This window comes from Eupeodes corollae, chromosome 3 (assembly GCF_945859685.1).
Source record: "Eupeodes corollae chromosome 3, idEupCoro1.1, whole genome shotgun sequence".
Classification (NCBI taxonomy): domain Eukaryota; kingdom Metazoa; phylum Arthropoda; class Insecta; order Diptera; family Syrphidae; genus Eupeodes; species Eupeodes corollae.
Window position 1 is genome coordinate 111,358,048 of NC_079149.1, and position 27,566 is coordinate 111,385,613.

At 34.9% G+C, this 27,566-nt stretch overlaps 1 protein-coding gene across 3 annotated transcripts; it reads left to right on the forward strand.

Annotated features, from left to right (window-relative positions):
* The first annotated feature begins 2,680 nt into the window (after positions 1-2,680).
* LOC129952110 (neither inactivation nor afterpotential protein C) lies at positions 2,681-25,904 on the forward strand. 3 transcript variants are annotated; one of them, XM_056064549.1, is made up of 18 exons: positions 2,681-2,971; positions 3,050-3,250; positions 3,325-3,628; positions 4,224-4,507; positions 4,572-4,850; positions 4,915-5,303; positions 5,622-6,170; positions 6,249-6,399; positions 9,886-10,027; positions 10,092-10,366; positions 10,444-10,730; positions 10,843-10,992; positions 11,151-11,254; positions 13,995-14,066; positions 15,561-15,748; positions 15,936-16,345; positions 25,034-25,382; positions 25,518-25,904. In XM_056064549.1, exons 1-18 carry the CDS (start codon positions 2,888-2,890, stop codon positions 25,875-25,877), a joined length of 4,578 nt encoding a protein of 1,525 aa, XP_055920524.1. In that variant the 5' UTR covers positions 2,681-2,887; the 3' UTR covers positions 25,878-25,904. The 3 variants fall into 3 exon arrangements, with proteins under 3 accessions (XP_055920524.1, XP_055920526.1, XP_055920527.1); XM_056064551.1 differs by having other exon boundaries at positions 25,034-25,386; positions 25,518-25,660; XM_056064552.1 differs by having other exon boundaries at positions 25,034-25,374; positions 25,518-25,660.
* The last annotated feature ends 1,662 nt before the right edge of the window (positions 25,905-27,566 follow it).

The window sequence follows — 27,566 nt, forward strand, 5'->3', positions numbered from 1 at the left end:
ATGCCGAGCTCTTTAAACCAGCTGGAGAAAAGTTGGGTGGGAGCATGCACCAACTTATCTGTAAGATATGGTCAGCAGAATGGAACGATTGAAACCTCAGGGTCATTGCCCGATCCTGAAAAAAGGAGACCCTCTAAACTGCACCAACTAAAGAGGAATCAGTCTACTTAACATCGCTTACAACAGCTTCTGTTCCAAGAACACCAAATCCACACCCACCATCTTTTCATCGATTTCAAGCCCGCATACGACAGCATCTACAGGGACGAGTTGTATAGTTTTGGCATCCCTGCCAAACTCGTCCGTTTGAGGAGGATGACCATGGAGAAATAATGCTGCTCCATAAAAGTTGAAAACAACTTAACAGAACAGGTTTTGGAGAAGGTGATGCGCTGTCATCCGATTTTTTTAATATAGTACTTGAAAGAATAGTGCAGAACTCCCACGTCAACACTAGAGGCACTATCTTTCAAAAGTCTGTCCAATTACTGGCATATGCTGATATTGACATAATCGGAAGAACTCAGCGTGATGTTAATGGGGCTTTTGTTAGTATTGAGGCAGAGGCGGCAAAAATGGGTTTAACGGTTAATGAGGGCAAAACAAAGTACATGCTGTCGTCAAGAAACGACTTACAACACCGACGACTTGGTCAAAACATCACCATCGACAGATGTAACTTTAAGGTAGTCAAGGACTTCGTCTACCTAAGCTCCGCTGTAAACGCAGAAACAACATCAGCACTGAAATCAAACGAACAATAACACCGCTGTTTCTTTGGGCTAAGAAAGCAATTGAGTAGCAAAGTCCTCTCTCGAAGGATCAAAATGTCGCTTTATAAGACCCTTATTATCCCCGTCCTGGTATACGGTGCAGAAGCATGGACTATGACAAAAGCGGATGAAAGCACCTTGGGTCGGTTCGAAAGAAAAATTCTGTGTGATCTACGGTCCCGTATGCATCGGGCTGTACAGCTACGTAGACTTAGCCAGAAGACCAAAAGCCCGGAAGGTCTTCGAATACACACCTACAGGACAGCGCAGTAGAGGAAGACCTCAGCCAACTTTGAGCGCGAAACTGGAGACATCTAGCTAGGGACCGAGCTGAATGGAGAAGTTTGTTGGGTGAGGCCCTAGTTCACACCGGACTAAGCGCTACTTTAAGTATAATTAAGTAAAAAGCCTAATACAAGTTTCGTTTTTTAAATTATAAAAGGTTGTTTCTTAAAAGCTTGTAAGGTTAATTTTGAATTCGGGTTCAAACTAAGTCCATTAAAAACCTTAAAGTATAATTTGATTGTCACCTTATCTTGTTGACCAGTGTAATAAATGGTTTCCTTAAAGCTGGAGTTGGAAGATAACAATATTGGCCACATTTATTTTCAACAGCCTGACGTAAATGCCATATTAGTAACGAAACAATTGCAGTTTTAAAAGAAAATTTGTTGACAGTAAGGAAGTCATAATAATTGACCACCGAGATCTTTTGAATCTTTCTTTCTTTTTCTTTGGAATTAAATGCAAAATTTAGTCTATGGCAATGGTACACAATTGATTTAAGATCTTAAAGCAATATAAAGCTTTTGACTAGCTATTGAAAGTGACTATAAGTACAGCAATTACCAATTTCGCTTCTATGGCTATTGGTTACACAGCCTACGACACTAAGGACTATCATACCATTGATTTCTCAAAATAGTCATATTTTTAATCCAATTCTTATAAATCGTTAAATCGTCACAGAATTTTTGCTTGACCTCAATAAAGGCCATACACCATAGATAAGCTGTATTAAAAGCCATGTCTGACGTTGTTCACCTTGTGTTATTTTGTTTATGAGTCTACCCATCGTCTATACTTATGTTTATATGATTCGATCAAGTGTAAATAATTTCAAATAGAAAATTCAAGGCAAGACATAAGACAATATATTGTATAGTGCTAAATTAAAATAATCATACACGCACTCAAGACATAATCACAAATTAATTCGAGTTATATCACTGAGCAATTTTCGTCTCTATTGACAAAATTGTCCTCAAAGCAAATAGGTGCAAGAATTAAGTCGCACGTTTTATAAAAATCGATTTCCCTATATTTCAAATGTCTAGAGCTTTTGAGCGCGTCATGTTAGTTCATCAAAATCAATTTCCAAGACTTTAGCACTTAGTGCCATAAAAATAAAGCAAACAAAAAAATTGCCTATCTAAGGGTTAACTAATAACTGTACACATACTTATAATACCATCACCTATAGGTAAGGTATGTCCACTCTTTTTGAAAACGTTTTCAACACACTAGGGCACAGCAGTGTGCAACAAAAGTGCAAAGAACGGCTAAGTACATTTCTATCAGGAATATGCAAAATAAAAACGTCGATTTCGATTTAATATCATAGCTATATACCAATACTATCTTGTGACCACCCTTACGCAGGTAAAAATAAAATTAACTGTTATATATATGAAATAAACGAAACGAAGAAGATATACTCTATTGTACATGCAGGGCTTAGAGAAGAAGAAGGCTATCTGTTATATGGTTTCTCAGGCAAAATATGTACCACTGGACAGCACTGTACAACTATGTTGCTGATGTTTTGCTGGGTGCTAATAGGATTTGGACCTTTATTGAATTACGACCAGAATCTTCCTCACCTGGGTATCCTCGTTTGCAATTTTCATTTCAATTTAGTGGCTCGTAGTATGCAGTTTAAAAAACAATTGCGTTCTTAACGTGGTCGAGGCATATTTGAGTGAGTGAAATTTGACGCCAATCCTTTTTGCGTGTGTTTTTGTTTCAGTGCGTCATTTTTGAGTGAATCGTCCTTAAAGTGAGTGAAACAATTTTTTAAGTAAGTGCGGAGTGCAAAACAGGATATAGTCATCATGTATATGCCGTACGATCAACTTCCTGATGCAACGGATAAGTTCCAGCTTTATGAGGAAATAGCAAAGGGTGCCAATGCAAGGGTTAGAGACATCCTTATTTTTTGAGGATTTCTTCCAACAAAAGAGAAAGAAAAATTAAAAATCTGTTGGTTTTTCAAGGTCCATCGTGGTAAGGAGCTGGCAAATGACCGAATTGTTGCCATTAAAATTCAATCCTACGACAATGAGCATCAAATTCATATCGAAGAGGAATATCGCACTTTGCGGGATTATTCGAGCCACAAGAACATTCCGGATTTCTATGGGGCCTATAAAATGAAGAAAACGAATGCACCTGATGAGATTTGGTTTATCATTGAAGTTAGTTTTGGTTTAAATTAACAAACACATTGGATTATGTTACTAGATTAAGAGTCCTGATATCCTTTTTTCAGTATTGTGATGCTGGGAATGTTATGCAATTGGTTAACAAACTTTTGTATTTGAATCGAAAACTCAACGAAGAACACATTGCTTATATAATTCGTGAAGTCTGTCGAGCTGCTGTGGAATTGCATAGCAATCATATAATGCATCGGGACATTAAGGGAAGTAATATCCTATTGACGAAGAAGGGTCTGGTTAAGTTGTGTGATTTTGGATTAAGTCGGGCTATCGATTCGACAGTTGGCAAGCGAGGAACGTGTATTGGGTCACCTTGCTGGATGGCTCCGGAGCTTGTTACGGCATTCGATACGAGTAAGTTATGTTATGCAATAGAAAATATGTATTTTTGAAATAAAAGTGCTCACTTTTGGATTTATCATATGAACAATTGAAGTCTTGATAAGTCGCTTAAGAAAAAGAAACTGTGTAGTCAAAGTTCGGTTTGAAAAATATGATAAAAAATGCAATCTAAAAACACCATAAATTCCTAAGCAATAATTCCAAATTTCATTCATTTAACATACATCGCAAAAAAATCAAAAAGAACCATAAACCAGGTTTCTAGAAGTTGTCGAAAAGGCATTTAAATGAATTGTATTGATTAATAAGTCTTCTAAGACAAAATGGCACGCTTTTTGTAAAAAAAAGGAATGTTTCAGCCGAAGCCGAATACGAACATTTAACAAAATTCAATGTTCAAAACAAAAATATTTTCAGAATCAAAATAAGCGAAAAAAACATTTTTAACAACGTTTTTTTTTTCTAGACAAGAAAATTAAATAAGTCTTTAATGTTGTTGCCTTAAAACTTCTAAAAACCGAGTTTGAGGAAAACAGTTTTTAAATTTAGATTATTAAATACAAAAATATTATTAAGAACCTTATCCTTTAAAATCTATCATCTATAGCTGACCCAGAAGTATATGATAGCCGTGTCGATGTTTGGGCTCTTGGAATTACAACCATTGAATTGGCTGATGGAAAACCACCATTCAGTGATATGCATCCAACAAGGGCAATGTTCCAAATTGTTCGAAATCCACCACCGACATTATTTAAGCCCACCAACTGGTCTCAAGTCATTAATGATTTTATTAGTGAATGTTTGGAAAAGAATCCCGAGAATCGTCCAATGATGATGGAAATGGTTGAGCATCCTTTCATGACCGAACTTTTTGACAATGAAAGTGATGTAAGTATTTCACCTCCTCCCATCTATATTTTGTGTGTTCTTTTTTAATGGAATTTTTGGACAGATGCAAGAAGAAATAAAAACTCTTCTTTCAATGGCAACCGAAGCACCGGAACCAGATAAAATCGATGAAGTTCTTGTGGATCGTGGTTACATCAAGAAATTCGAATCTGAACCAGAGAAAATGTACTCCGAAGATTTGGCTGGAATTGAGAATCCAGTTGAAGAAGTTGTCCTCGATGCAGTACGAAACCGGTGCATGGCTGGAAGTGGTTATAGTTTTATTGGTGATATTCTATTGTCGGTTAATACCAATGACTTGCCAAAGGAGTTTCCAGAAGAGGTAAACAAAATTCTAGCAGTTCTAGTCAACGAAGGGATGTTTCTAGTTGTCTTTTTCTTTAAAGTTTCATGCAAGATATCGCTTTAAATCCCGCTCCGAGAACTCTCCACATATATTTTCTGTAGCTGATATTGCTTATCAGGACATGATGCATCACAAGGAACCACAACATGTGATGTTTTGCGGGGAAAGTTTTTCCGGTAAATCAACAAATGCTCGTCTTTTGATAAAACATCTCTGCTATTTGGGCAATGGCAACAGAGGCGCCACCGAACGTGTGGAAAATTCAACAAAGGCCGTTCAAATGCTCATCAATGCTGGAACACCAATTAATAATGACTCGACACGATGTATTATGCAATATTTTATTGCATTTGGCAATACTGGAAAGATGAGTGGTGCTGTCTACAATATGTACATGTTGGAGAAAATGCGAGTTTCAACAACGGATATGTAAGTCATGTAATAATTTAAAAACACAACCATTTAGCTCAATAGTGTTGACAAGAACCATATATGTCTCGGATAGTTGTGGTTTTGTAAGTTGATAAGTGAAGAAATAAACCATTAAGCTTTCCTACAAACCATGATTGTAGCTCAGAATTGCACCCTGGTTTAATGTCCATGATAAGCATAGAAGAAAACCATTGAGCTCAATTCGCCCAAATTTAAGCAATTTTTGAGCACATTTACAGTAGCTTAGTGATGAACCATTAGCTGAATTTTTTTCTAAGACAATCCCATATGACTTGCAATTTCTTTTTCTTTTAGGAATCAACACAATTTCCATATTTTCTACTATCTCTATGATTTCATGAATGCCGAGGGTAAATTAAAGGAATACCATCTCCAAGAAGAACGCAATCACCGCTACCTGCGTATACCACCCGAATCACCACCCACTAAATTGAAATACGTTCGCGATGATCCCACGGGAAATGTCGAGAAATATCGTGAGTTTGAGAGAATTCTCGGCGATCTGGATTTCAATCACAAACAAATCGAAACCATTCGAAAAATGTTGTCGGCAATTTTAAATATTGGCAATATTCGTTTCCAGCAAAATGGTCGTCATGCTAGTATTGAGAATCCAGAAGTTGTTACCAAAATTGCTGAACTATTGCGAGTTGATGAGAAGAAATTTGTTTGGTCGCTAACTAATTACATTAAGGTTAAGGGTGGTATTGCCGAACGGAAGCAATATTCATCGGAGGAAGCTAGAGATTCACGTGATGCTGTGGCATCGACCATCTACAATCGTTTGGTTGATTGGATTATCAATAAAATCAACATGAACATGGCTTTCCCGAGGGCTGTTTTGTGAGTATTCTGTTTAGTTTATATGGGCGAGAGAAATATACATAATTTGTTCATTTCTGTAATAATCTATAATTCTAGTGGCGATGCTAACACCATAGTAATTTATGATTTGTATGGATTTGAGTGTTTCCATCGTAATGGATTTGAACAGCTCATGATAAATACGATTAACGAACAAATGCAATACCATTACAATCAGAGGATATTTGTTAGTGAAATGCTTGAACAGGTGAGTTATAGTTATAGAATTCCGGAAGACAATAATAATTAGTGGTTGTATTGGAAAAAAGGCAAATGATTTGAGGTTCAGAACTTACAATGTTAGACAAAAAATTGGGAATATTGATTTTAGTAAAAACAAAAGTTCACAAACCCCAAGTTGAAGTATCTTAGCCATCTTTTAAGAACACCTTAAACATCGAAGATTTCTTGACATAAAATTTTAAATTAGGAAGATTAAGGATGGGGAAGAAACTACACGTTATGTTAGAAACTTACAGATACAGAGCTTTCCATTAACAGGTTTCATTTTGATATTACCATAAAAATAACAAGTATTTTAGAATCAAATTCAGTGTATGTTTCTTTCATTGTTAAAAATAAGGTTTGACACTAACTACGAAAAACAATATTAGCAAAATCACAGCACGGCTATGGTTGTTGCACCATACTCTTCTTATGAATTTTGTCATGCCCAATTTGCCGTCAAATATCGCCAATAACTTCCCGAATTCCATTTTTAAGTTCTTAAATCGATTGTGGAGCATTGATATAGACTTTTTATTTCACGAAAAAAGTTTCAAATGTTAAGGTATCAGTGGAGAAATACACGCGGTCAGGAAACTTTTATTGCAATGCTGCTTTGTTCCATCATTATGTGATAGGGTTAGGTTTGGGTTAGGTTATATATAGTGGCTGTCCAAGATGGAAACGGACACACTTAGGCCAGTTTAATGGCCCATTGTGATACCACATGAATCTTAAGGCTTCCTCCTAAGCTCAATGGAACCAGCTTGAGTCCTTTACGAAACGTGAGAGGCTGATTATACCGATATGATTTAGATCGTTTAGATCGTTAAAGAAGAATTCTCCTAGGTAATTCTTGCGTTTTCGAGCTAGAGCAGGGCATGTGCAGAGAAGATGAAGAACCGTTTGTTCCTCTTCCTCGTCCATACAGCTTCAGCAAAAGTCATTTGAGAATACGCCTAGTCTCGTGGCGTACTTTCCTATTAGACAGTGTTCGGTTATGACACCTATTATCGAGCTTATATGCGATCTGCTTAGTAAGAGCAAGCACCTTGAACGTTTTAAATCCAGTGTTGGCCAGATGTTTTTTGTGGCTTGACACGTGGTGATGTTGTTCCACCTGGTGCCTGCCCTCCTCACAGCGTCTTGCATTAGCAGCAGTTTACAAGTAGCGATTGGTATGCCAGTACTTTCCAAACGTGGTAGGATGGGCTGTACTGTACCGTTCCTGGCGAGTTCATCTGCCTTACAGTTACCTGGAATGTCTCTATGGCCCGGCACCCAGCAAAGGTGAATATTAAACTGTTGCGCCATCTCCATTAGAGATGATCAACAGTTATGGACTGTTATAGAGTTTGTAGAGACAGAGTCCAGAGATTTGATAGCGGCCTGGCTATCAGAGAAAATACGGATATCAGATGTTGATATCACGTCTTCTTTGAGCCAAGACAAGACTTCCTTAATCGCCAAAAGGTCCGCCTGGAACACGCTACAATGATTGGGAAGGCGGAATGAGAGACTTAATTTCAGTCGTTCAGAGTACACACCTCCACCAACAATTTCTTTGGTTTTTGAGCCACCTGTGTAAAAAGGGATTGACTCATCCTCCAAGAATGTCCTATCCTCCCAAAAAGATCTGGTAGGTATAGAAATCTGGAAGTTTCTGTCGAATTGTAGTTGGGGGATGGTGTAGTCGTGTGCTTTGGAATTGATTTTAAGTACCTTAGAATTACGGAGTGGCCAATGTTGTTGTTAGTCCATTGCGACGAAACATTGAGGCGAATAGCAGAGCTTGCAGCTATTTGTTTGCTAAATATGTCAAGAGGTGTAAGGTAGAGCAAGGTGTCCAGTGCCGCAGACGGGGTCGTGCGAAGCGATCCGCTTATACATAGGCAGGCTGAACGTTGGACTTTATTTAACTTATCCCTGTTTATACCTTTCTCTAAAGCAGTCCACCATACTGCTACACCGTACGTTAAAATCGGTCTGATTACCGATGTGTATAGCCAATGCGTGATTCTGGGTTGTAAACCCTATTTATTACCAATAGCTTTTTTGCAAGAAAAGAGAGCTACAGTAGCTTTTTTGACTCTTTCCTGTACGTTCCGTTTCCAATTTAGTTTATTGTCTAAGACAAGACCCAGGTATTTAGCCTCGCCTGAGAATTTTAATTGGATTCCTTTAATATATGGAGGGTTGACAAATGGAATTTTGTATCTCCTCGAAAATAAGACCAGATAGGTTTTGTGTGGGTTAACACCCAGTCCACACCGATCAGCCCAGAGTATTAGTCTGTCCAAGGCATTTTGTAAGAGTTCTTTTAGGATATTAAGATGCTTTCCTGAAACTGCTATAGCAACGTCGTCCGCATAAGCTATCACTGTGAAACCCTCCGCATCCAGACTAGTTAGGATTTCATTCACCACTAGGTTCCAGAGGAGAGGGGATAGAACACCACCTTGCGGTGTCCCTGTGCTAACGAATCGTCTGCTAGAAGAGTTGCCCAGTTTTGAGTTAATTATTCTGCTAGTAAGCATTAAATGAAGCGAATTCTCTACATTTAGAGATGTCAGTGCAGATGTGTTTGCAGATGTGTCCACGTGTTAAAGGCACCTTCGATGTCAAGATAAAGCAACCATAGTGAACTCTTTATGATGGAGGGATGTGTAACGCTGTTTCCACCGATTTACCTTTACAATAGGCATTTTGAGACGAAGACAGAAGTCTTGCATCGATGCGTGCCCTTAAATGGAAATCAATCAATCTTTTCAGGGTCTTAAGAAGGAATGATGATAGACTTATAGGTCGTAGATCTTTAGGATTGACTTGGGAGCATTTACCTGCTTTAGGTATAAAAATAACTTTAACTTCTCTCCATGCCGAGGGAACATGGAACAGGTAAAGACAGCTGGTAAAAATTGCCTCAAGGATTGGTGCAATTATTATATCAAAAGTCTTTTGTAATTCGGATCATTATGTGATACGTAGCGCAGAAATTTTGTAGAAAATGAAAGTGGTCCTCATCAATATTATGATAATAGCTCGTTACCGCAATCAATTTACGGTAACAATTGTATTAGCCAAATTATCAAATAAGTAAGATCTAAATACATTTTCCAGTTACAAAACTGCATAAAACAGTGGTTCACTTAGGATGGATGACTTTCAACAATTATTCCTGAATTTCCTAAACACCAAGTGTAAAAAGTCTGCTGAATCAACGTACCCTTTGAGGTGAAAATGGGCCGTTTCAAATGTAAACTGTTATTGGAAACCCATTAAGAATTGAGAAAAAAAACTATTTCTTACAAATTCTGCTAAATTTAAGGTTATAAACACTTTTGCTTGGGTAAAGATTAAACTGCCATAACTATTAGGAAAAGCAGGTTTTTAATATACATAATTTTAACATAAAGTATACCATATTAGAAAAAGGGTTTGTTGTCCAAGAGTGATTTTATATTTACAGGAAGCCGATGGAATTCCTACAATGCAATTAAATTTCTACGACAATAAGAGCGCCTTGGATAACTTACTCACCAAGCCCGATGGACTTTTCTATATTATTGACGAAGCTTCTCGCACTAGTCAGGATCAAGATCAAATCATGGGTAATACAATTTGCACAAGAATCCTTAAAATGCTTATAATTTTAAACAATTAATAAAATCCTAGATCGAGTTGCTGAGAAGAAAAGTCAATTTGTTAAAAAACACTCCAATACTGAAGTAGCAGTTTCTCACTACACTGGTCGTCTGCTCTACGACACCCGAGCATTTGTTGATATCAATCGTGATTTTGTTCCTCCAGAAATGATTGAAGCACTTCGATCATCATTGGACGAAAATACAGTTATGATGTTCACAAATATGTTAACCAAAGCTGGTAATTTAACAATGCCATTCGAAAATAAGGAACATAAACAAGCTGATGGAAAACGGAGAGCTTATGTAAGACCAATCTTTTTCTATAATTTAAGTCTTCTAAAGTGATAATGATAATATTTTTTTTTTATTTTCTGAAATAGATTTTCAATACACTCTCACTTGGACATATATCACAAGTGAATAATTTACGCACTATGTCAGCTAATTTTAGATACACGTGTTTGACTATATTGAAGACATTGAGTCAAAGTCAAGGATTGGGAATGCATTTTGTTCGATGTGTTCGAGCTGATTTGGATTATCAGGTAAAAGGTTTTCATCCTGAAATGGTTCAACAGCAATTGAAGGCTTTGGGAGTTATGGACACCATAATTGCGAGACAAAAAGGATATTCGTGTCGTATATCATTTCAAGAGTTTCTTAAACGGTATGTCTTATGATTTATACATATTTAAGGTATAAGCTTTATATTCAAGCGTAAACTTATAACTTGTACTTAGAATTTGCTAAATGATTAACAAATTTGTATCAAATTTTAGTTACCAATTTCTGGCCTTTGACTTTGATGAAACTGTCGATATAACAAAAGATAACTGCCGATTGTTATTGGTTCGTTTGAAAATGGAAGGATGGGCTATTGGAAAATCAAAAGTATTCCTTCGTTATTACAATGATGAATTCTTGGCAAGGTTTGTAAGAATCAAGCTAACACAAATTAATTTTATTATAGATATAAAAATAGAAACTAGATTTTAATTATTGCAGAGCTTCGGGAAATTAACTAAAAGATCTTTTAAAAATGTAGATAGAAGAAGGATTATAAATATTGCATATTTTTTTCTTACAGATTATATGAAGTTCAAGTGAAAAAAATCATCAAGGTACAATCTATGATGAGAGCATTAATCGCAAGGAAAAAAATGGCCAAAGGAGTTCCCCCAGGTCAAGTCGGTAAGCCAATGTTTTAAAGCTCTTTATGGAAAAAACTGATTCTCGAAAAGCTTTTCTATACAATTTTGTCATCTTTTAAATTTTCACGAATATAAAATACCTTAAAATCTAGTTATTGACTTTTTGTCCACAGGAAGTTTTTGATCGTTTTGACCTTTATATAGGACCAAGAATAGAAAAACATACATATTATATTTTTAAAAAAGTGTTCTAATGAAATAGGTACGTAGAAATGGCGATCTCAAGGCAACCTAGCCTGAGATCCAATTAGCGCTATAGTGCGCTGTTTTGATACCAAAAACTTGTTTGACCTTTGATTGAAAGGGATAGATTAATAGAGAAGCTTTATAGCGATTATGTTAGAGCCATTTTGTCGCATTGAGAAAAAAGATTAGGCCTCTAATCTTTGTCTCAGATAGCTCATCAAGTTCGTGAAAGAATGCTTTTCCAAAGTATTTCATTCTAGTGTTTGCCAAAGCAGGACATTCGCAGAGGAAATGGATTATTTTTTCACTTTTTCTTTGGTCACTACAAATACGGCAAAAGGTGTTGTAGGAGATACTCAACTTCTCCGCATGAACTCCAATAGGGCAATGTCCGGTACAAACCGCAACAATCCTGGCTATGTCTTGCCTTGGCCTGCATATAAGTTCGTTTGTCCGGTTTTATTATAGGTGGGCCATATCTTCCTAGATATAATGCAGTTGGATAAACTGCTCCACCTTCGGTTTGATTCAGTTTGGTGGATAGAAAAGATTTTACCCTTCATAGCACCAAGAGGAATCTTAACCATTTCCGCAAGTGAGCTATGAAGGGCCGTTCATTTTCCACGATACCACTATGGTCCGGAACCCAAATCAGGGTGACACCGAGGTTAATATTCAGGCTCGCAAGCTCATCGCGACATTGCTGGACCAATTTAGATGAGAATATGGCTAAGTTAATGGCTTTGACAGCTGCCTCACTGTCTGTAAAGATAGCCACATTTCGGTTTTGGTTTGGGTTTTGTTTAAGTATCTTACATGCCTCTCTTATTGCCAGCAGTTTAGCCTGAAAAACGCTAGCAAAGTCAGGAAGCCTAAAGGATTTAGCTACATTTAGGGACTCAGAAAAGATTCCAGAACCAACTCCGCACTCCATCTTTGGGCCGTAAATAAAGATGGTTGTGTCGAACCCTATCAACAAGATGTCATCCTCCTAATCTTCTCTGGATGGGAAAATAACCTTAAAACCCTTACTGAGGCTCAAAGTAGGAGTGCAGTAGTCAGTGTGTACTGAGATAATATCTAAGGGAATCAATTTCGTTGTGTTGCTGTGACCATAAGGTTTTGACAACCAGCTGTTTGATTCCATCAGCCTAATAGCGCTGCAGAAAACTATGTATTTAATAAAAAGGTCGATTGGTAGAAGATCCAAAATAACGTTTAAGGCGTCCGTTGGGCAAGTACGCATGGCCCCTGTGGTGCCGCACTCTGTTCTCTGAACCTTCTTTAGCTTATCAATATTATAAGCTTTGCTAAGAGCAGGCCACCACACAATCGACCCATATGTTAAGATTGGACGTACTACGGCTGTGTACGTCCATAAAACCATCTGAAGTCCCCACTTTTTGCCGAAAGTATTGCTGCAGGCGTACAAGGCAACACAGGCCTTCTTAACCCGTACTTCAATATTTAGTTTCCAGTTAAGTTTAGGGTCGAGTGTAACTCCCAAATATTTTGCACTGGAAGACAATGATAGGATTTGACCGTTGTGTCGAGGTAGCGTTAAGGGCGGTACTTTAGTTTTGGTGGTAAAAAGCAACAGTTCAGTTTTACTTTGGTTAACTCATAGTCCACAACTCGTGACCCAGCTGCTAACTTTCTTCAAAGCTGACTCCGTGATTTCAATAATCACAGAGGTGTACTTTCCTGACACTAATAGTACCAAATCATCCGCATAGGCTACCGCCTTCACTCCACATCTCTCTAATTTAACGAGAATTGTATCCATGACCAGAAGCCATAGAAGAGGCGAAAGGACACCACCCTGGGGTGTTCCCCTACTCACGTGTTTTGTTGCGATTGTATTGCCTAGAGTGCATGGAAATAATCCATTCTCGAATAAAGTCTTCTATACCGAAGATCTTTCGAGAAATCGTCCAACTAGGATTTCTCTAATATGGTAATCAAAAATGCGCTCCAAGGTTTTAATGAAATAGTCAGTAGCATTTTTCCCTCAGCAAATTCAAGCAAAATACCCGGACTTGTTTTAATAATATCAGTTTTAAAATTTTGTATGTAAATGATAAATTTATTAAAAACGGGTTATTGAAAAATGACATTCTGGTAGTTTGGTCCTTGTCTGTAAAACCACAAAGTCCATTAAATAATAAAATGGCCTTAATTCTTACAAATTTCGTGAAAGCAGAAATTTGATCTAAAACTTCAAAATTAGATAATTTTACTGTCTGAAAGTTGTTCTTTAATCATTTTGTGAAAAAATAGATATTTCGAAAATTATCATACAGAATGACACAACAAATTTAAGCTTTAAGATGGCAGCATTTCTCTTGATGTGGAATATAATTTAATTGGAGAAAAATCCAACCACGGAAATTTAATTTTGTCCAGTTTTCGTACTAAGATCAATCACAATTAAAAACTTTCCTTAAGGAGATATTCAATTCAATAATTTGTAACACTTAAGTTGATAAACTTTTTATTAAATAAATTTTGTATTTTTATTATTTTTTTAAAAGCCGGCACACAACCCGGAGCAAAGACTCCAAGTGGACCAGAGGCCGATATTGCAGCAGCAACTATCCAGAAAGGTAATGAACCTGAAAAGGAAAATAATAACACTCTTGACATTAAAGATGCCGACGACGAAGAAGGTTTATCTGACGTTGAATATTTCGAAACAAGTGAAGCACCCTCAGATTGTGAGGATTTATATGAGTTTCCAACAAAACCAGTTGGCATTGCTGGTGGTAAAAATGAAGATGAAGGAAATGAATTGCCAGCCGATGGAGAAGCACCTGCCGCAACTGCAGAAAGTGAAACAAAACCAGCTGAATCAGAATCACAGCTGCCAGAAGCTGAAGCTGTTGAAACACCTGCAGCCGAGCCTGTAGCAACAGAAGAATCTGCACCTACAGAAGCAGAATCCGCTCCACCAAAAACGACAGAATCTGATGCTCCAGCTGCAGAAGCAAGTGAACCTGCATCAGAACCTGCTCCTGCAGCAGAATCTGATGCTCCAGCTGCAGAAGCAAGTGAACCTGCACCTGAAGCCGAATCAGCTCCAGAAACTGCAACACCAGCTGCCGCACCAGAGGAGGCTTCCTAAAAAATCATCTCTCGGTGCTTCAAAATAAAAACCACCCTCGAACAGACAAAAAAAAAACATCTCAATCAACACGATTTTTAGTCTTATGTCATTGTATTACCAACACACCTCCATGTGTGACCTAAAAATAAAAATAACAGTATTTAGAAAGACTTAAAAGATAGAAAATAAAATTTAAAAGAAAAAAGTTTAATCTTAAAAACGATGTTTTCACCTATATATCAATCGTTCATACATACATACATATGTATGTATATTCAAGAAGAAGGGATGAAATTTAATTTTTGTTTATGGCTTCGGCCTTCATCGTTGTTTAAAGTGGGGCACTTTGCCAACAAACGTAATCCGCTTACGGAACATTTACATCGTCAATAATTGACACTGTCCGATTATATTACATACATGTCGTTGGAATTGGACGGCTTTTAATAATGAAACACAATGTAGTCCATCGTTCGTCCAAAAGAATCAACGCCCCTCACTTTACCGCAGAAGGGGCTTAAAATCTGGAGCAGGTTTACGGAATACCCTCACGGAGACAAAGTTGCATAAATGCAGATATGAAAAGGAAATAAATGAAATTTTAATTAAATTAAGGATACTCGACGGCAGCAGCTGCGGCGGCGGCGGCGGAGTCGGCGACAATTGCCATTGTATATACGCAATTGATTGTGGCAATAATTTAAGTCGAGTGTGTCGTATGGCTTACTTTTTTGTCACTGCAACGCAACAAATATAAGACTGACCGACAAACCGACAAACTGATTGACAGACGACCCTCCAATCGTACCTCCCATCAATACATTTTAATCTTAAATTGCCAAGCCCTCATTTTTCCCTCTTTGTCATCATTTTTAATTGACTCAATATTTTTTTTTTGTTTTTTATTTTCGACATTGCGTGATGTGGGGTTGTATAAATACCTTTGCCCACTTTTGATGGTCTGCTTCGTCATAATCAACACATCATCCCACAGCATATCGGGGCTTCCGTGAAAGGCAAAAGTATGGACCTTTGTATAATGAAAAGACTGGTCAAATCAATGAAGCGACAGCAAATTTCGTACGGAATTATGCAAAGAAATGGCGAGAGCGGTCGATATTCCAGGTTCTGCTGCATTACCGGGCAGCGAGGTTCCAGGACCTCGTTAACCTCTCACAACAAGTGAGTTTTTTATATAAATGTTTGATGTTTTACCAGTAAGTCTCTGTCAAATGGTCCATAACTGTCATCTTGTATTTTTTGTGAGATTTAACGATTTCTAGACCAACGATGATGACACACAGCCCTTATGACATGGGCTTATAATATTGTCTTGATTTTGTTGTATTCATACCAATTTATTTAATAGGTTCACATTTACAATCAACGTGTTGTGGCTGCCCTGTCTACTGTGAGTAGGCCAATTCCTTTGGAAAAAATCGATAAACGTCAAATCAATGCATCATTATTGGGTCCAATGCCAATACCAACTAAAAAGCTACCATTTCGTCTAGATCAAATACCATTTTATGACACAAGTTATATGTGTAATCCAGTAAGTTCGGTAGCGAGGACAACGCTGCCAGCTGGCTTTTTAACAAATGAAGATGAAGAAGCCTGGGATAGTCCTCTGCAACGTAATCCCTCATTAACTACACACTTAATGACATACAATGCATACAAAAAGGAGCAGGCTTGCCAAACAAATTGGGATCGAATTGGCGAGAGTGATGTTGTTTATAATCAAACGTTTTTGAGGGATCCGCATTTGATGAGAAAGTAAGTTTATCCACCAGATAAAATATGTTTATATGCCTGGATGTAGTAAGTGCGATAGAATGGAGGGATGAAAACATTTCTTTTCTTTTATTTTTTTGTTATTTATGGGAGGGTGGATTTATAGGCAGAGAGGGTGGTTTTATGTGTGAATTCACATGAATTTTTGCCTTTTGAAACCTTTTTTATATTTTTTATTTGAAGCAGTAGTTAGACTTACAAATAAGGGTTGAATTTACCTTCATGAATGCATGAAAGGCCAACAAAGTTAAGTTGTATTTCCCACTGAGGATTTGCTATATGCTAACAATACAGGTGTGAGAGAGCAACATATTATTAAGCAATTGAGGGAAGAAAATTTGTTCACTTGTTAGGATTTTACAGGTGGTTAGAGACATTTTGTACTTGTTTATTAGATTTGTATGCAAGGAATGATTTGTTTTTTAAATAAACACCTTTAAGGGAGAAGAAGTATACATTAAGTCTAAAATAAAATGTTCTTTGAATGCAAAGGTGTGTTTTATGTTTTTCGATCCATGAAGTCTTAAATATGGGCTTTTTATTGTAATCGTAAATGAGTGTGATAATTTATTGTAAGTTTAAAAAATAGATGAACGTTTTGTGTTGCAAATTTTGTTTAAGGTTCAAGGTTTTTACTTTTTATTCATTTGTGTTCAAATGTTATATTAATTACGTAAATAACTTTATTATTTTTTGAAATGTATGCATTTTACATGTATGGAATTTGTTGCAAATTTTTCCACCTTAATACCGACCCGACGGACTGAATGTAATTACGATTATTTCTAAACAATATTGGATTTTCGAATCCAATATTGTCCAAGATCGAACGCGAATTAAATTCCTTTTTTTTAAATTAATTAAAATTAAACAAAATCGAAATTGCACACCGCCAATGTGCCGCGAGAGTTATTATAACACCACAGGTAGCAATAAAAGTATTGACAGCACGGTAGCTCAGCTTAAGGGGGGTTTCGATTAGGTGAATATTTTATTAATCAAGGTGATCAATAAAACTGAAACGAAATTGATATCGAAATACGAGGAGGAAAATTTCTCCAAGTCGTATTGATTAAAGTGGGCGCCAGGAAACTTTTTATTGGAAGTTTACCAAAACCAGAAGCTGGAAAATTAGTCTTCAAACAGAGTTATGAAATAAAAGAGTGGTTTTATTTTCCAGATGGGAAATTAAAAAAACCTTGTCCGAAGCCGGGATTAAAAACCAGGATCTTTTATAACAACGAAATTACAAGTAGAGATTTTGAGATTGACAGAATGTCAAATCTCGGTAAAAAAATGTATGAAGAATTTCAAGTGTGAAAATTATTAATTGTTAAACAAATTGAAAAAAAACACAACCAATAAAAATCACTCAAAGAAAATTTTCGACAAAAGAACGGTAGGACACTTCCCGTAGTACCGGGAAAACAGACTTTTGAAGCAAAGGTCAGAAGGACGAATTCGAGATAAATGAAGAACACCAGAAGAAAAGCGATATTCTAAGAAACAAAGGAAAACACTATACTTAGCTTCTTTTTGACATTCTCCAACAGCTACCGTAGTCCTTCGTCAACAACTTTCCTCACAGCAGAACAAAATCTCCAATTCACAAAAACTTAAAAAAAACTATCGTACAAAAATTACGTCTTTTTCAAAAAAAAAATTCCTTCACACAATAGTCGTTAATTTTCTAATCGCTTTGGGCGCAATCTAAAAAGTGGCCATCATCATGGCGAGCTTGACCCTTCCAGCTACTTGACCGCAGGCAATCCTCTCGGATCTTTTGCGTGGTTATCGATCTGTCTCCAGGTATCTTTCATCGCACGCGATCTCTTTAAAGAGGTGATGCGATCTGTGAGTGAGTTCAGCTCATCACTTTCGAACCCTTTCCAGCCAAGACTTTCTGGAAAATCGTGTGAAATTCCTCGTATTACCGAGTACCTACACGCGCTACACGGCCATACTAAGTTGGTGTGACTTTCCTGCACACATTGTTGGGCATGGGTATCGTCTTCATGCCTTGATGATCTTATTCAACCAACACGTGGGTCAACCGTCACACAGTCCGTTGGTGTGGAATCCTTTCGCACACTTTGGTGAGACCTGTTAAATTTGCTTTCCCAAAATGATAGGAGAGCAGGTCACTGGATGATGGTCCAGGTTTCTACTTAACTGTTCTAGAATTTTGGGGCCGCAGAAAGAATTCGTTAAGGGTGGTTAGCAACAAGGGAGATAAAACTTGTTATGGTAAAATTTACCGCAACAAATTTTAATATGAGACAATTTTGTTTTGAAAGTGAAAAAAGAGTGTTATTTTGCGGACACCGAAACTTTAAACTTCTATTTCTGCTTCAAGACTCTTTGGATTTTTTTAAGTTTTGAAGTACTCTAAAAAAAATGACGTTTGGCAAATATGTTATGACATCAACTTGAAGTTTTCAGAACGGGTCACTACCAACCTCTTTCTGCACTTATAACTGTACATTAAAAAAGGAAGTTTATCAATATTTTGAAACTTATAAGAAGGGAAACCGTTAAATAACTCGAAAGATTACAAAATCTTCTTATTCTGTTTTCTTAAGCAACTGCTCCTAAAAAAATAAAAAAAAGAAGAAAAATATCGAAAGTAATTAATATATCGTTGAGTGGGTTTTTAAAAAAAAAATATATATACAGTGGTGGACACGAATTTAGCACATTGAAAAGAGTACAAGTATATTTCTACTTTCAATTCTTTATTACCTGCAAGTAACGGTTCATTTGTATGTTGCTACTATGACTACCTTATATGGTTATATAAATGATGTGTAAATGATTGAAAAGTAAAATACAGTTTTAGCTGGACATAGATTTAACCCGTTTTAGAATCGAAGAGTGTATTTTTAATTTGTGTGTGTTTTTTTTTTTAAGAGAATTATAATTTTTGAGGTAATTCAATATTCCTTTAATGATCAGTATTAAAAAAAAAATAGTCATGGCAAAGGGAAAATGGTGCCTAAAGAAAAAAAGGAGTCTGATCTTGAAAAAGAAGTCAAAAGGGCGGACAGTAACAGACATTTCTAAGTTGTTAGAATGCTCCAGGAAGCTGGTTTATAATGCCCTTCGTCATTTCAAAAAGTTTGGAGTGATTGAAAACGTTAAACAAAACCCCCGGACTAGAAAGACAACTACAAATGAAGATAGAATTATTTATAGGTTATCGACCAAGGATCCGTTTAAGACCTTCAGTGCCATTCGACAAAGACCCTAAACACACTTCAAATTTAGTAAAGTGTGCCTTAGAGGTGAATAAAACCGACGTTTTCAAGTGGCCAGCACATTCACCCGATCGAGAATTTAAGGAATGATGTTGAACATCACTTTGAGCAAAAAAAAACACAACCAATTTAACACAATTGTGGCAGGAGATTCAAAATGCTTGGTATGCAATTCCAAAGTCACGATGTGAGGCTTTGGTTGAAAGTTTGCCAAGAAGAATTGTTTCTGTACTGCAAAATAAAGGGTTCCCTACCAAATACTAAGAAAAACTTAGAATTGATTGACGGTAAGTAAAATGTTATCAAGGAACTGTTGAATATGCTAAATTCGTGTCCAGGCAAAAAATTGATGTTTCTACATTCCATACTTTTTTCTTCTTACAGATGTTAATCATATTTGATGAAGTACTATGAAAACATAGTGCTATGTATATGTATTGAAAATTGAATGGTTTTTATTTTCTTTAACAAGTGTGCTTAATTCTTGTCCACCACTGTATGTACATTGTTGTTCGTATTAAGGATACGTAATTTTTTGTTTAGTAAAATAAAATTTGTAAGGCCATGTTTAAGCATTTTCTTACATATACCCAAACATTTATTTACCAACCCTTTTTTAAGATATTGTATTTTAAAGATAAGCAGGATCTCTTGCATACATCTTTTTGATTGGAATCGATTTATACGTTCAAAAGAATCGTGAAAATAATTAATTTTGATTTTATTCAATCTAAATCGTAAGAGTTGATTTTGAAAGACTTGAAGCTTTTGTCCTCTTTTTATTTGAGATGTTAGGCTGAGGTACAAAAGATACTTTAAATACAAAATATAAAACTTGTCTTTTATTGTAATTTGCTATAAAAAAATATTTCAGGCAATATTTTTAGGAAAAGTTAAAGGATTTTATCAGAAGATTTCTGATCCACTTGTCTCTTGTCTACTATTGAACAAAAATCAAACCATACAAAATTGACATATTTTATACAAAAAATAATTCAAATATTTGTGTTCTAAAATTAAACTTGGATCTAAAATATTACATGTGAATATTAAATAAAAGTGAATTAATAACTATCCCATACGAAGTTATTGTAATCTGTCCAATTTGTCGAATTAAAAATGTTGACATTTCTCGACGTTTCACGGTCCCTAGAGTCGAAACAAAAGATTTTGAGTGTGCGTGCGTTTTTTCGTCGTCCATAGTTCAGAAACCAGTAAATATATCGACTTCAAATAAATGTTGTTATACAGATAAAAATACAAAAAAAAACATTTTTTTCATAGTAATTTAAAAAGAAGGTTTAACATTTTTGTTAACCTTAAATATCCCATGAAACAATAACTCTAGAGACTTGAATTAAATTATTATATATTAAATATATGTCACGTCGAAAATTTTACGAACACAAAATGATTTTATCTCCAAAATAATTTTGTCCAACGAAAAATAACGTTTTTAACACCTGGTAAAAAATCATATTGACAGTTTGTTTTTAATAAAAAATAAAAACCGAAAAAATATTCCTCAAAGTTGGTAAAAATTTAGTTTCGACTCAAATATCTTTTCAAAAAATTGAGATTATGGCTGCCAAGTTATTTAATCTTATAAAAAATACTGTTTTCAAAATTGGGAAAAATTTTGAGAAAAATCGAATTGACATTTTTTTACAAAAAATAAAAACTGATTTTTGACTTCAATATTTTTGCAAAACTTTAAGATATTGGGTTTAAACTAATTTTATGCTATAAAAAATATTGTTTTAAACATTCTGTCAATTTTTGAGAAAAATCGAATTGACAGTTTTCTTAAAAAAAATAAAAACTTAAAAAAAAAAATTATAAATAAAAACTTTTTCATTTTCGACTTAAATATCTTTTTTTAAATTTTTGAGATATTGGCTTGAATCTAACTTTATCTTATAAGAAATATTGTTTTGAACATTCGATAAAATTTTTTGAAAAATCGAATTCACAGTTTTTTTTACAAAAAAATTAAGAACCTACAAAAAATTTAACAAAAGTTGGTAAAAAGTGATTTTCGACTCAAACATCTTTTGAAAACTTTGAGATTATTACTTCTAACTAATTTTAGCTTATAGGAAATATTGTTTTCAACATTCTGAAAAATGTTGAGCAAAATCGGATTGACAGTTTTTTACAAAAAATAAAAACCGAAACAAAAGTTGGTAAAAATTGATTTTCGACTTAAATAAATTTTTTCAAACCTTTGAGATATTGGCTTCAAAATATTTGTATCTTATAGAAAATATTGTTTTCAACATTCGATAAAATGTAGACAAAAATCGAATTGACAGTTTTTTTAACAAAAAATAAAAACCTACAAAAAAAATACTAAAACTTTCTAAAAATGTATTTTGTTCAAACTTATTTTATATCACATAAAATAGTATTTTCCACATTCAGTGAATTTTTGTTAAAAATCCAAAAGTCCGTTTTCTCAATAAAATCTATAAAAAATTCATTTATACAATTTTTATTTTTTATATAAGAAATAAAAACTTTTAAGAAATGCTACTAAAATTGGTAAAAATTGGTTAGCGACTAAGAAATCTCGTTGACAAAAATAGATTTTGAAAGCAAACTATTTCATCCTATGCTAAACATTGTTGGTAATTTTTTTTTATAATAATAATTCAACTGACAACTTTTTTAACAAAATACGATAACCTAAAAATCTTCTAGGCAAGACAAATCGACAGACGGGATGGGAAGTCCCAGGATCTTTTATTTTATATCGTTTGACTACTGTACTGTCTATTTTGAACAACAATTTGATTTTTTCTTTCTATTTTTCCATAAAATGAAGACCTTAAAGGCCGCTTGAAGATGGAGCACTACCTTTGACCGAAGACCAAAATCACTTTTAACGAAATCTCGCAAATTTGAAAAAAATTCGCATAACGAAATCTCGCATTCCCAAAATAACTTATTTTCAAATCTCACATTTTCAAAATCTCGAAACACAAAATCACTAAGTTTTTCCGAAAATCTCGCTAGTGTCAAAAAATCTTACACTATCGAAATCTCGCATTACAAAATCCCGTACTGTAAAATCTCGCACATTAAAAAAAGCCAACAAGTGATTAATGTTTACATATCAATTAAGCTATTTTTTGCATTTATTTAACAGAAAATTAAACGATAATGTTTTTAATTTCAAACAACAAAAATTTTTTTTAACCAAATTAAATAAAAAAACTGTACAATTCAAATAGGTAGGTTAATATATTACCAAGCCTAGGAAAGATATAGATTTCGAGCTATGCTCTTTAAATATTCAACTTTGGCGTTTGTCCTTACTGCGAATTACTGTTCGCCTGCGCTGTTTCGAATTTCTGCAGCTTTTGGATTGTTCAAGTTTGTGCCTTCCTATTATTAACTCACTGGATAAATGACCAATAAGGCTATAGACACCAGTAAGCCGCTTGTTTACGATGGAGTTAAGCCGCCTGTGCCACGCTTCTACATTATTTTGTGTTCTTCGTAAATTTGTTGAAAACGTGTCAACAACATTCCAAAAACTCGGATTGTATTGGGGCAGTGTAACCTGAGACTTGTTAGTTTTGACTTCTCCGGTTATATACACTTTGTTGAACCAATTGCCAATTTTTCTTGCATCAGGGTCATCAAAACTATTTGTCTTGAATTGAAAAGTTTTCGTTGTTGCCGTATTTCGACTGTAGCCCTTCTCTTTGAACCTTACGCCAAATTATTTGACGTAATTATTTAAATACACAATTTGTGAAAACTCTTTTCGCGGCCAATGGAACACATTTTTTAAAATCCGTTATAATTTGCTGTGGATCTAATTTGACGTTCATTTTGACGCTTAATTGCTGCAATTCCTTAAAGAATTCAGTATATAAAACCTTTGTTTTTCGCGTCATTAATCAGTTTCGATTTTCCATGTATTGTGTATAGCTGGCGCATTATTGAAGGTACCACATCAAATGTTCCCTCCGTTATCCAGCACTGGGCTTCACTCAAAAGTTTTATGCTAGATTTGGTCCCAAGAACTATAATCAAGTCATCATTTATTCGTTTTTCTGACAAAACAAATAGTTCACCTTCACAAAATTTCAACGAGTCTGGGAAAGTTATGTCACTCAAAGCCTTCTCTCAGATAATTACTGCGCACACGTGATATTGTTTGTTACAGGGCTTTTGTGTTCGAGAGGTAGGATCTGCAATCCGGTAGACATTGGACAACAATTTGGCTTGGTTTTCAGCAATACACTTTGCATCATTTTTTATTTTAGACGATATTTTACTGACTTTACATTTAGTGTGTACACGACTTTAACAAAATAAATTCTTGTTTTTTAGAACACACCCAAGAATATTTTTCTCCATTTTGTCTTTCTAAGTGATAACTATAACCATCTACGAGTATTATAAGTTTTTTTTCCTTTATTAGAGTCTTCTAAGCTTATTTCCATTTCCAAAAGAAAAACCACGATGATTTCAAATTAATACTCATAAGAATACTGTACGATTATAACTGAGTATTGCTTTCTTATCACTTAAAAAGCTCAATAGTTTCGGTAAAAAAAGAGAACGTGAAACTGTACAGTTTTTGTTGTACATAATCATATTAAGTTGCACTTTGATTTCATGCTCAGCTTGAATCATCGATTGAATGAGTAATCTCTCTTGTATTCATTTTAACAGTTTGTTTATTCTTGGCTTTTCATATCTTATATCAATTAAAGCAATAAATTAAAGTGAAAATTAATCGTTAGTCCCGTTTTGTTTTATGCTGCAATAAGTCTGATAAACTATAACCCTGAAATTAGAAATATTTATTTTAAATGCAAGATTTCAAATTTCGGGATCTTAGTCTGCGATTTGCAGAAGCGAGATTTTGTGATTGCGAGATTCTAAAAAACAAGATTTTAGTCTGCGAGATTTTAGTTTGCGAGATTTTGTGAATAAGATTTTAATCTGCGGTCTTTCGCAGCCAACCCCCTTTTTGGGCAAATAATTGAAAGTTTTGTTTTGCTAAAATGGACATTTATTTTTGATGTCATACTAAAATTAAATGAATTAAAAAACAACATATTTAATTCCATATATCAAGTTTTAAGATTTCAGTTTTTATAAAAAGATTTTAGAAATTAAGTTTTGAAAGTATTTTCAATCTAAAATCAAATCAACAGCGAATTTCAATGTAAGCTTCATTTGGAGCCTAAGGGAAGTAATTTGCAACCACTTATATTGTCATGATTCTCATATAATTTATTTACTCACCCAAAAAAGTCAATTCATAAATTTATATATATTTGTATTTATTTATTTTATTTTAATTAACATTTTAATAATGTGAAAACTATAATTTTACAGGCCCTTTAACTATATTTTTAATAATAAATTTAAAATATTTATTTTACAGCCGGCAAAACTATAACTTCCAATCAAACTATCCAAATCCACAGCAACAATATAATCAAAATTACTATGGTGTCCCACCACAAAATCAACAATACAATAATTACAATAATTATCGTCCAAATTACACATCCACTGGCACCGGATCGAGGCGAAATTCCCTGAAAAGCTATCCAGCACCACCACCGCCACCACCAATGCCCCCTATGAATATGATGCGTGACGACGCATCGCGAATGAATGCAAATCGCAATCAAAATTTTAATAACTATAATCGTGCACAGCAATTTATACCAAATAAATCGGACCCGGTGCGGGAGTTGCAGTCACTTGGCAGACGATCAAGTATGGATGTAGGTTGTTAAAATTTGACATTCAAAATATCGCTCAAATATAAAAACCCAAAATATAGCCACAAGCAATATAATTTTATAAATTTATTCAAATATCAGAATAACGATAGAAAACTGTTTTTTGTGTTGTTTCAGACTTCTGAGGATGAACCACCCTTTAACTTCAAAGCAATGCTACGCAAAACCAATTACTCAAGGCCGGAAAACAACAATGTGGAATATAACAGTCGTACTTTCAATAGTTCGACTCAAAACAATGCTATGCCCAAACTTCGACCAACTTCAGGTCAAAAGAACTTTGGCAATACTTCTAATACGACTTCGTACAATCGACCTGACGCCAACTTCAATCGTCCTACAAAACCCGTGTCCAGTTCGGTTGGAAAGACTTTGGAGGAGGATAGCTCAGCTACAACTTTCAAGGAGGCCGGCGCATATGTGGAAGAAGAAATCGCTCCTGGTGTTACATTGGCGGGATATGCAATTGACATTTAAATTCAAAAATATAAATAAAACAAAAATAAAATTATGTAATTTTGAAATAAATTATTTAAAAAAAAGTCATTTGCTTTGGAGTCCTTATCCCTTAACTATAATACATTTATTTAATTTATAGGATTTGTAACACATTAATTTGTAAGTTTATGTAAAAGAAGTTGATTCTTCGATAATTATAAATAAGATACCCTAAATGATGATAAAAGAGAATATTATGTAAAAATTAAAAGATTATGTTTTCTTTTCGAACAAAGATTGAAATATTTTAACACTTTTTCATTATGAACTTAAGCATGTAGTTATAGTAAGTTGTGTAGTAAATGGAGTAAGTGGATTTTTCTGTTCAACCTACTGACGACGTATGTAACTAGTGACATCTATTAAAGTATAAAAGAAACTTTCAGAAACATTTCATTGAAAAATGTGAAAGACTATTACAATTTTTCCTGCGCACAAATGTCAAATTTTCCAGGTGACACCAAAAGAAAAGAAGAACGTCGAAGTTTTTGAAAAGTTTTCAAAGTTTATGGAATGCCATTCAGTTCGATGCTGGTGAGGGTTGAAGAGTACGGTGCCAATATACACTTTTGACTGAATGCAATGCAGGTGCTTGTACTGCTGAAAGTTACTTCGATTCTTCATACAATTTTTTCTTATTATTATAAAGTTTCTGGAAATTAAATGTGTGCTCATATTAAACTACTCATTTTTTTATAATGAACAATTTCTCAAGGATTTTGCTTACAAAACTTTTTTAGGGTTATACAATTATACATACGTATGATTGATTGAAAAAAAAATTAGATATTTTAAAGGCGATAAAGATTCAAAACAATTTTGATACAGTTTGAGTCCCTTACGAAACGTGAGAGGCTGATTATGCTGATATGATTTAGATCGTTTAGATCGCTAAGAAAGAATTCTAATAGGTAATTCTTGCTTTTTCGAGCCAGAGCAGGGCATGTAGACAGAAGGTGAAGAACTGTTTCTTCCTCTCCTCGTCCATACAGCTTCTGCAAAAGTCATTTGAGAATACGCTAGTCTCGTTGCGTGCTTTCCTATTAGACAGTGTCCGGTTATCACACCTATTATGGAGCTTATATGCGATCTGCTTAGAGAGAGCAAGCACCTTGAACGTTTTAAATCCAGTGGTGGCCAGATTTTTTTTATAACTTGACACTTGACAGCGTCTTGCATTAGCAACAGTCTACAAGTAGCGATTGGTATGCCAGTACGTGCCAAACGTTATTAAGGCGTTAAGCACTTTACTTTAAAGGTATACTAAGTTAAAACGGTGGTGGTCTGTGGTATTCAAACTTGATCATAGTTAGATATAAGAAAACAAGGTAGGGTAAGTTGGATTGTTCCCATAGTGGATTGAAGTTTTAGGTTTTTTATAATAAGCGCACACTCAAGATCATATTATTACCCTTATTACGAAATCACACAGTGTGAGCATTACAAAACGGAGAGAAGTTGAAAGGAGGTGTCGGTGCACATTGGTTTTGAATACCTGAATGTTGACTGGGAAAGACAGAGTGTTTAAAGTTATTCCACATTCATGTAGTTCGGCTAAAGAACGAATCTCTATACTTAACAGTACGACTGAAGGCTCGAGGGTACACTGATGAGCATTTCTAGAATCGCTTATTTTATTGAACTATTTAAGGGGAGTAGTACCATGGC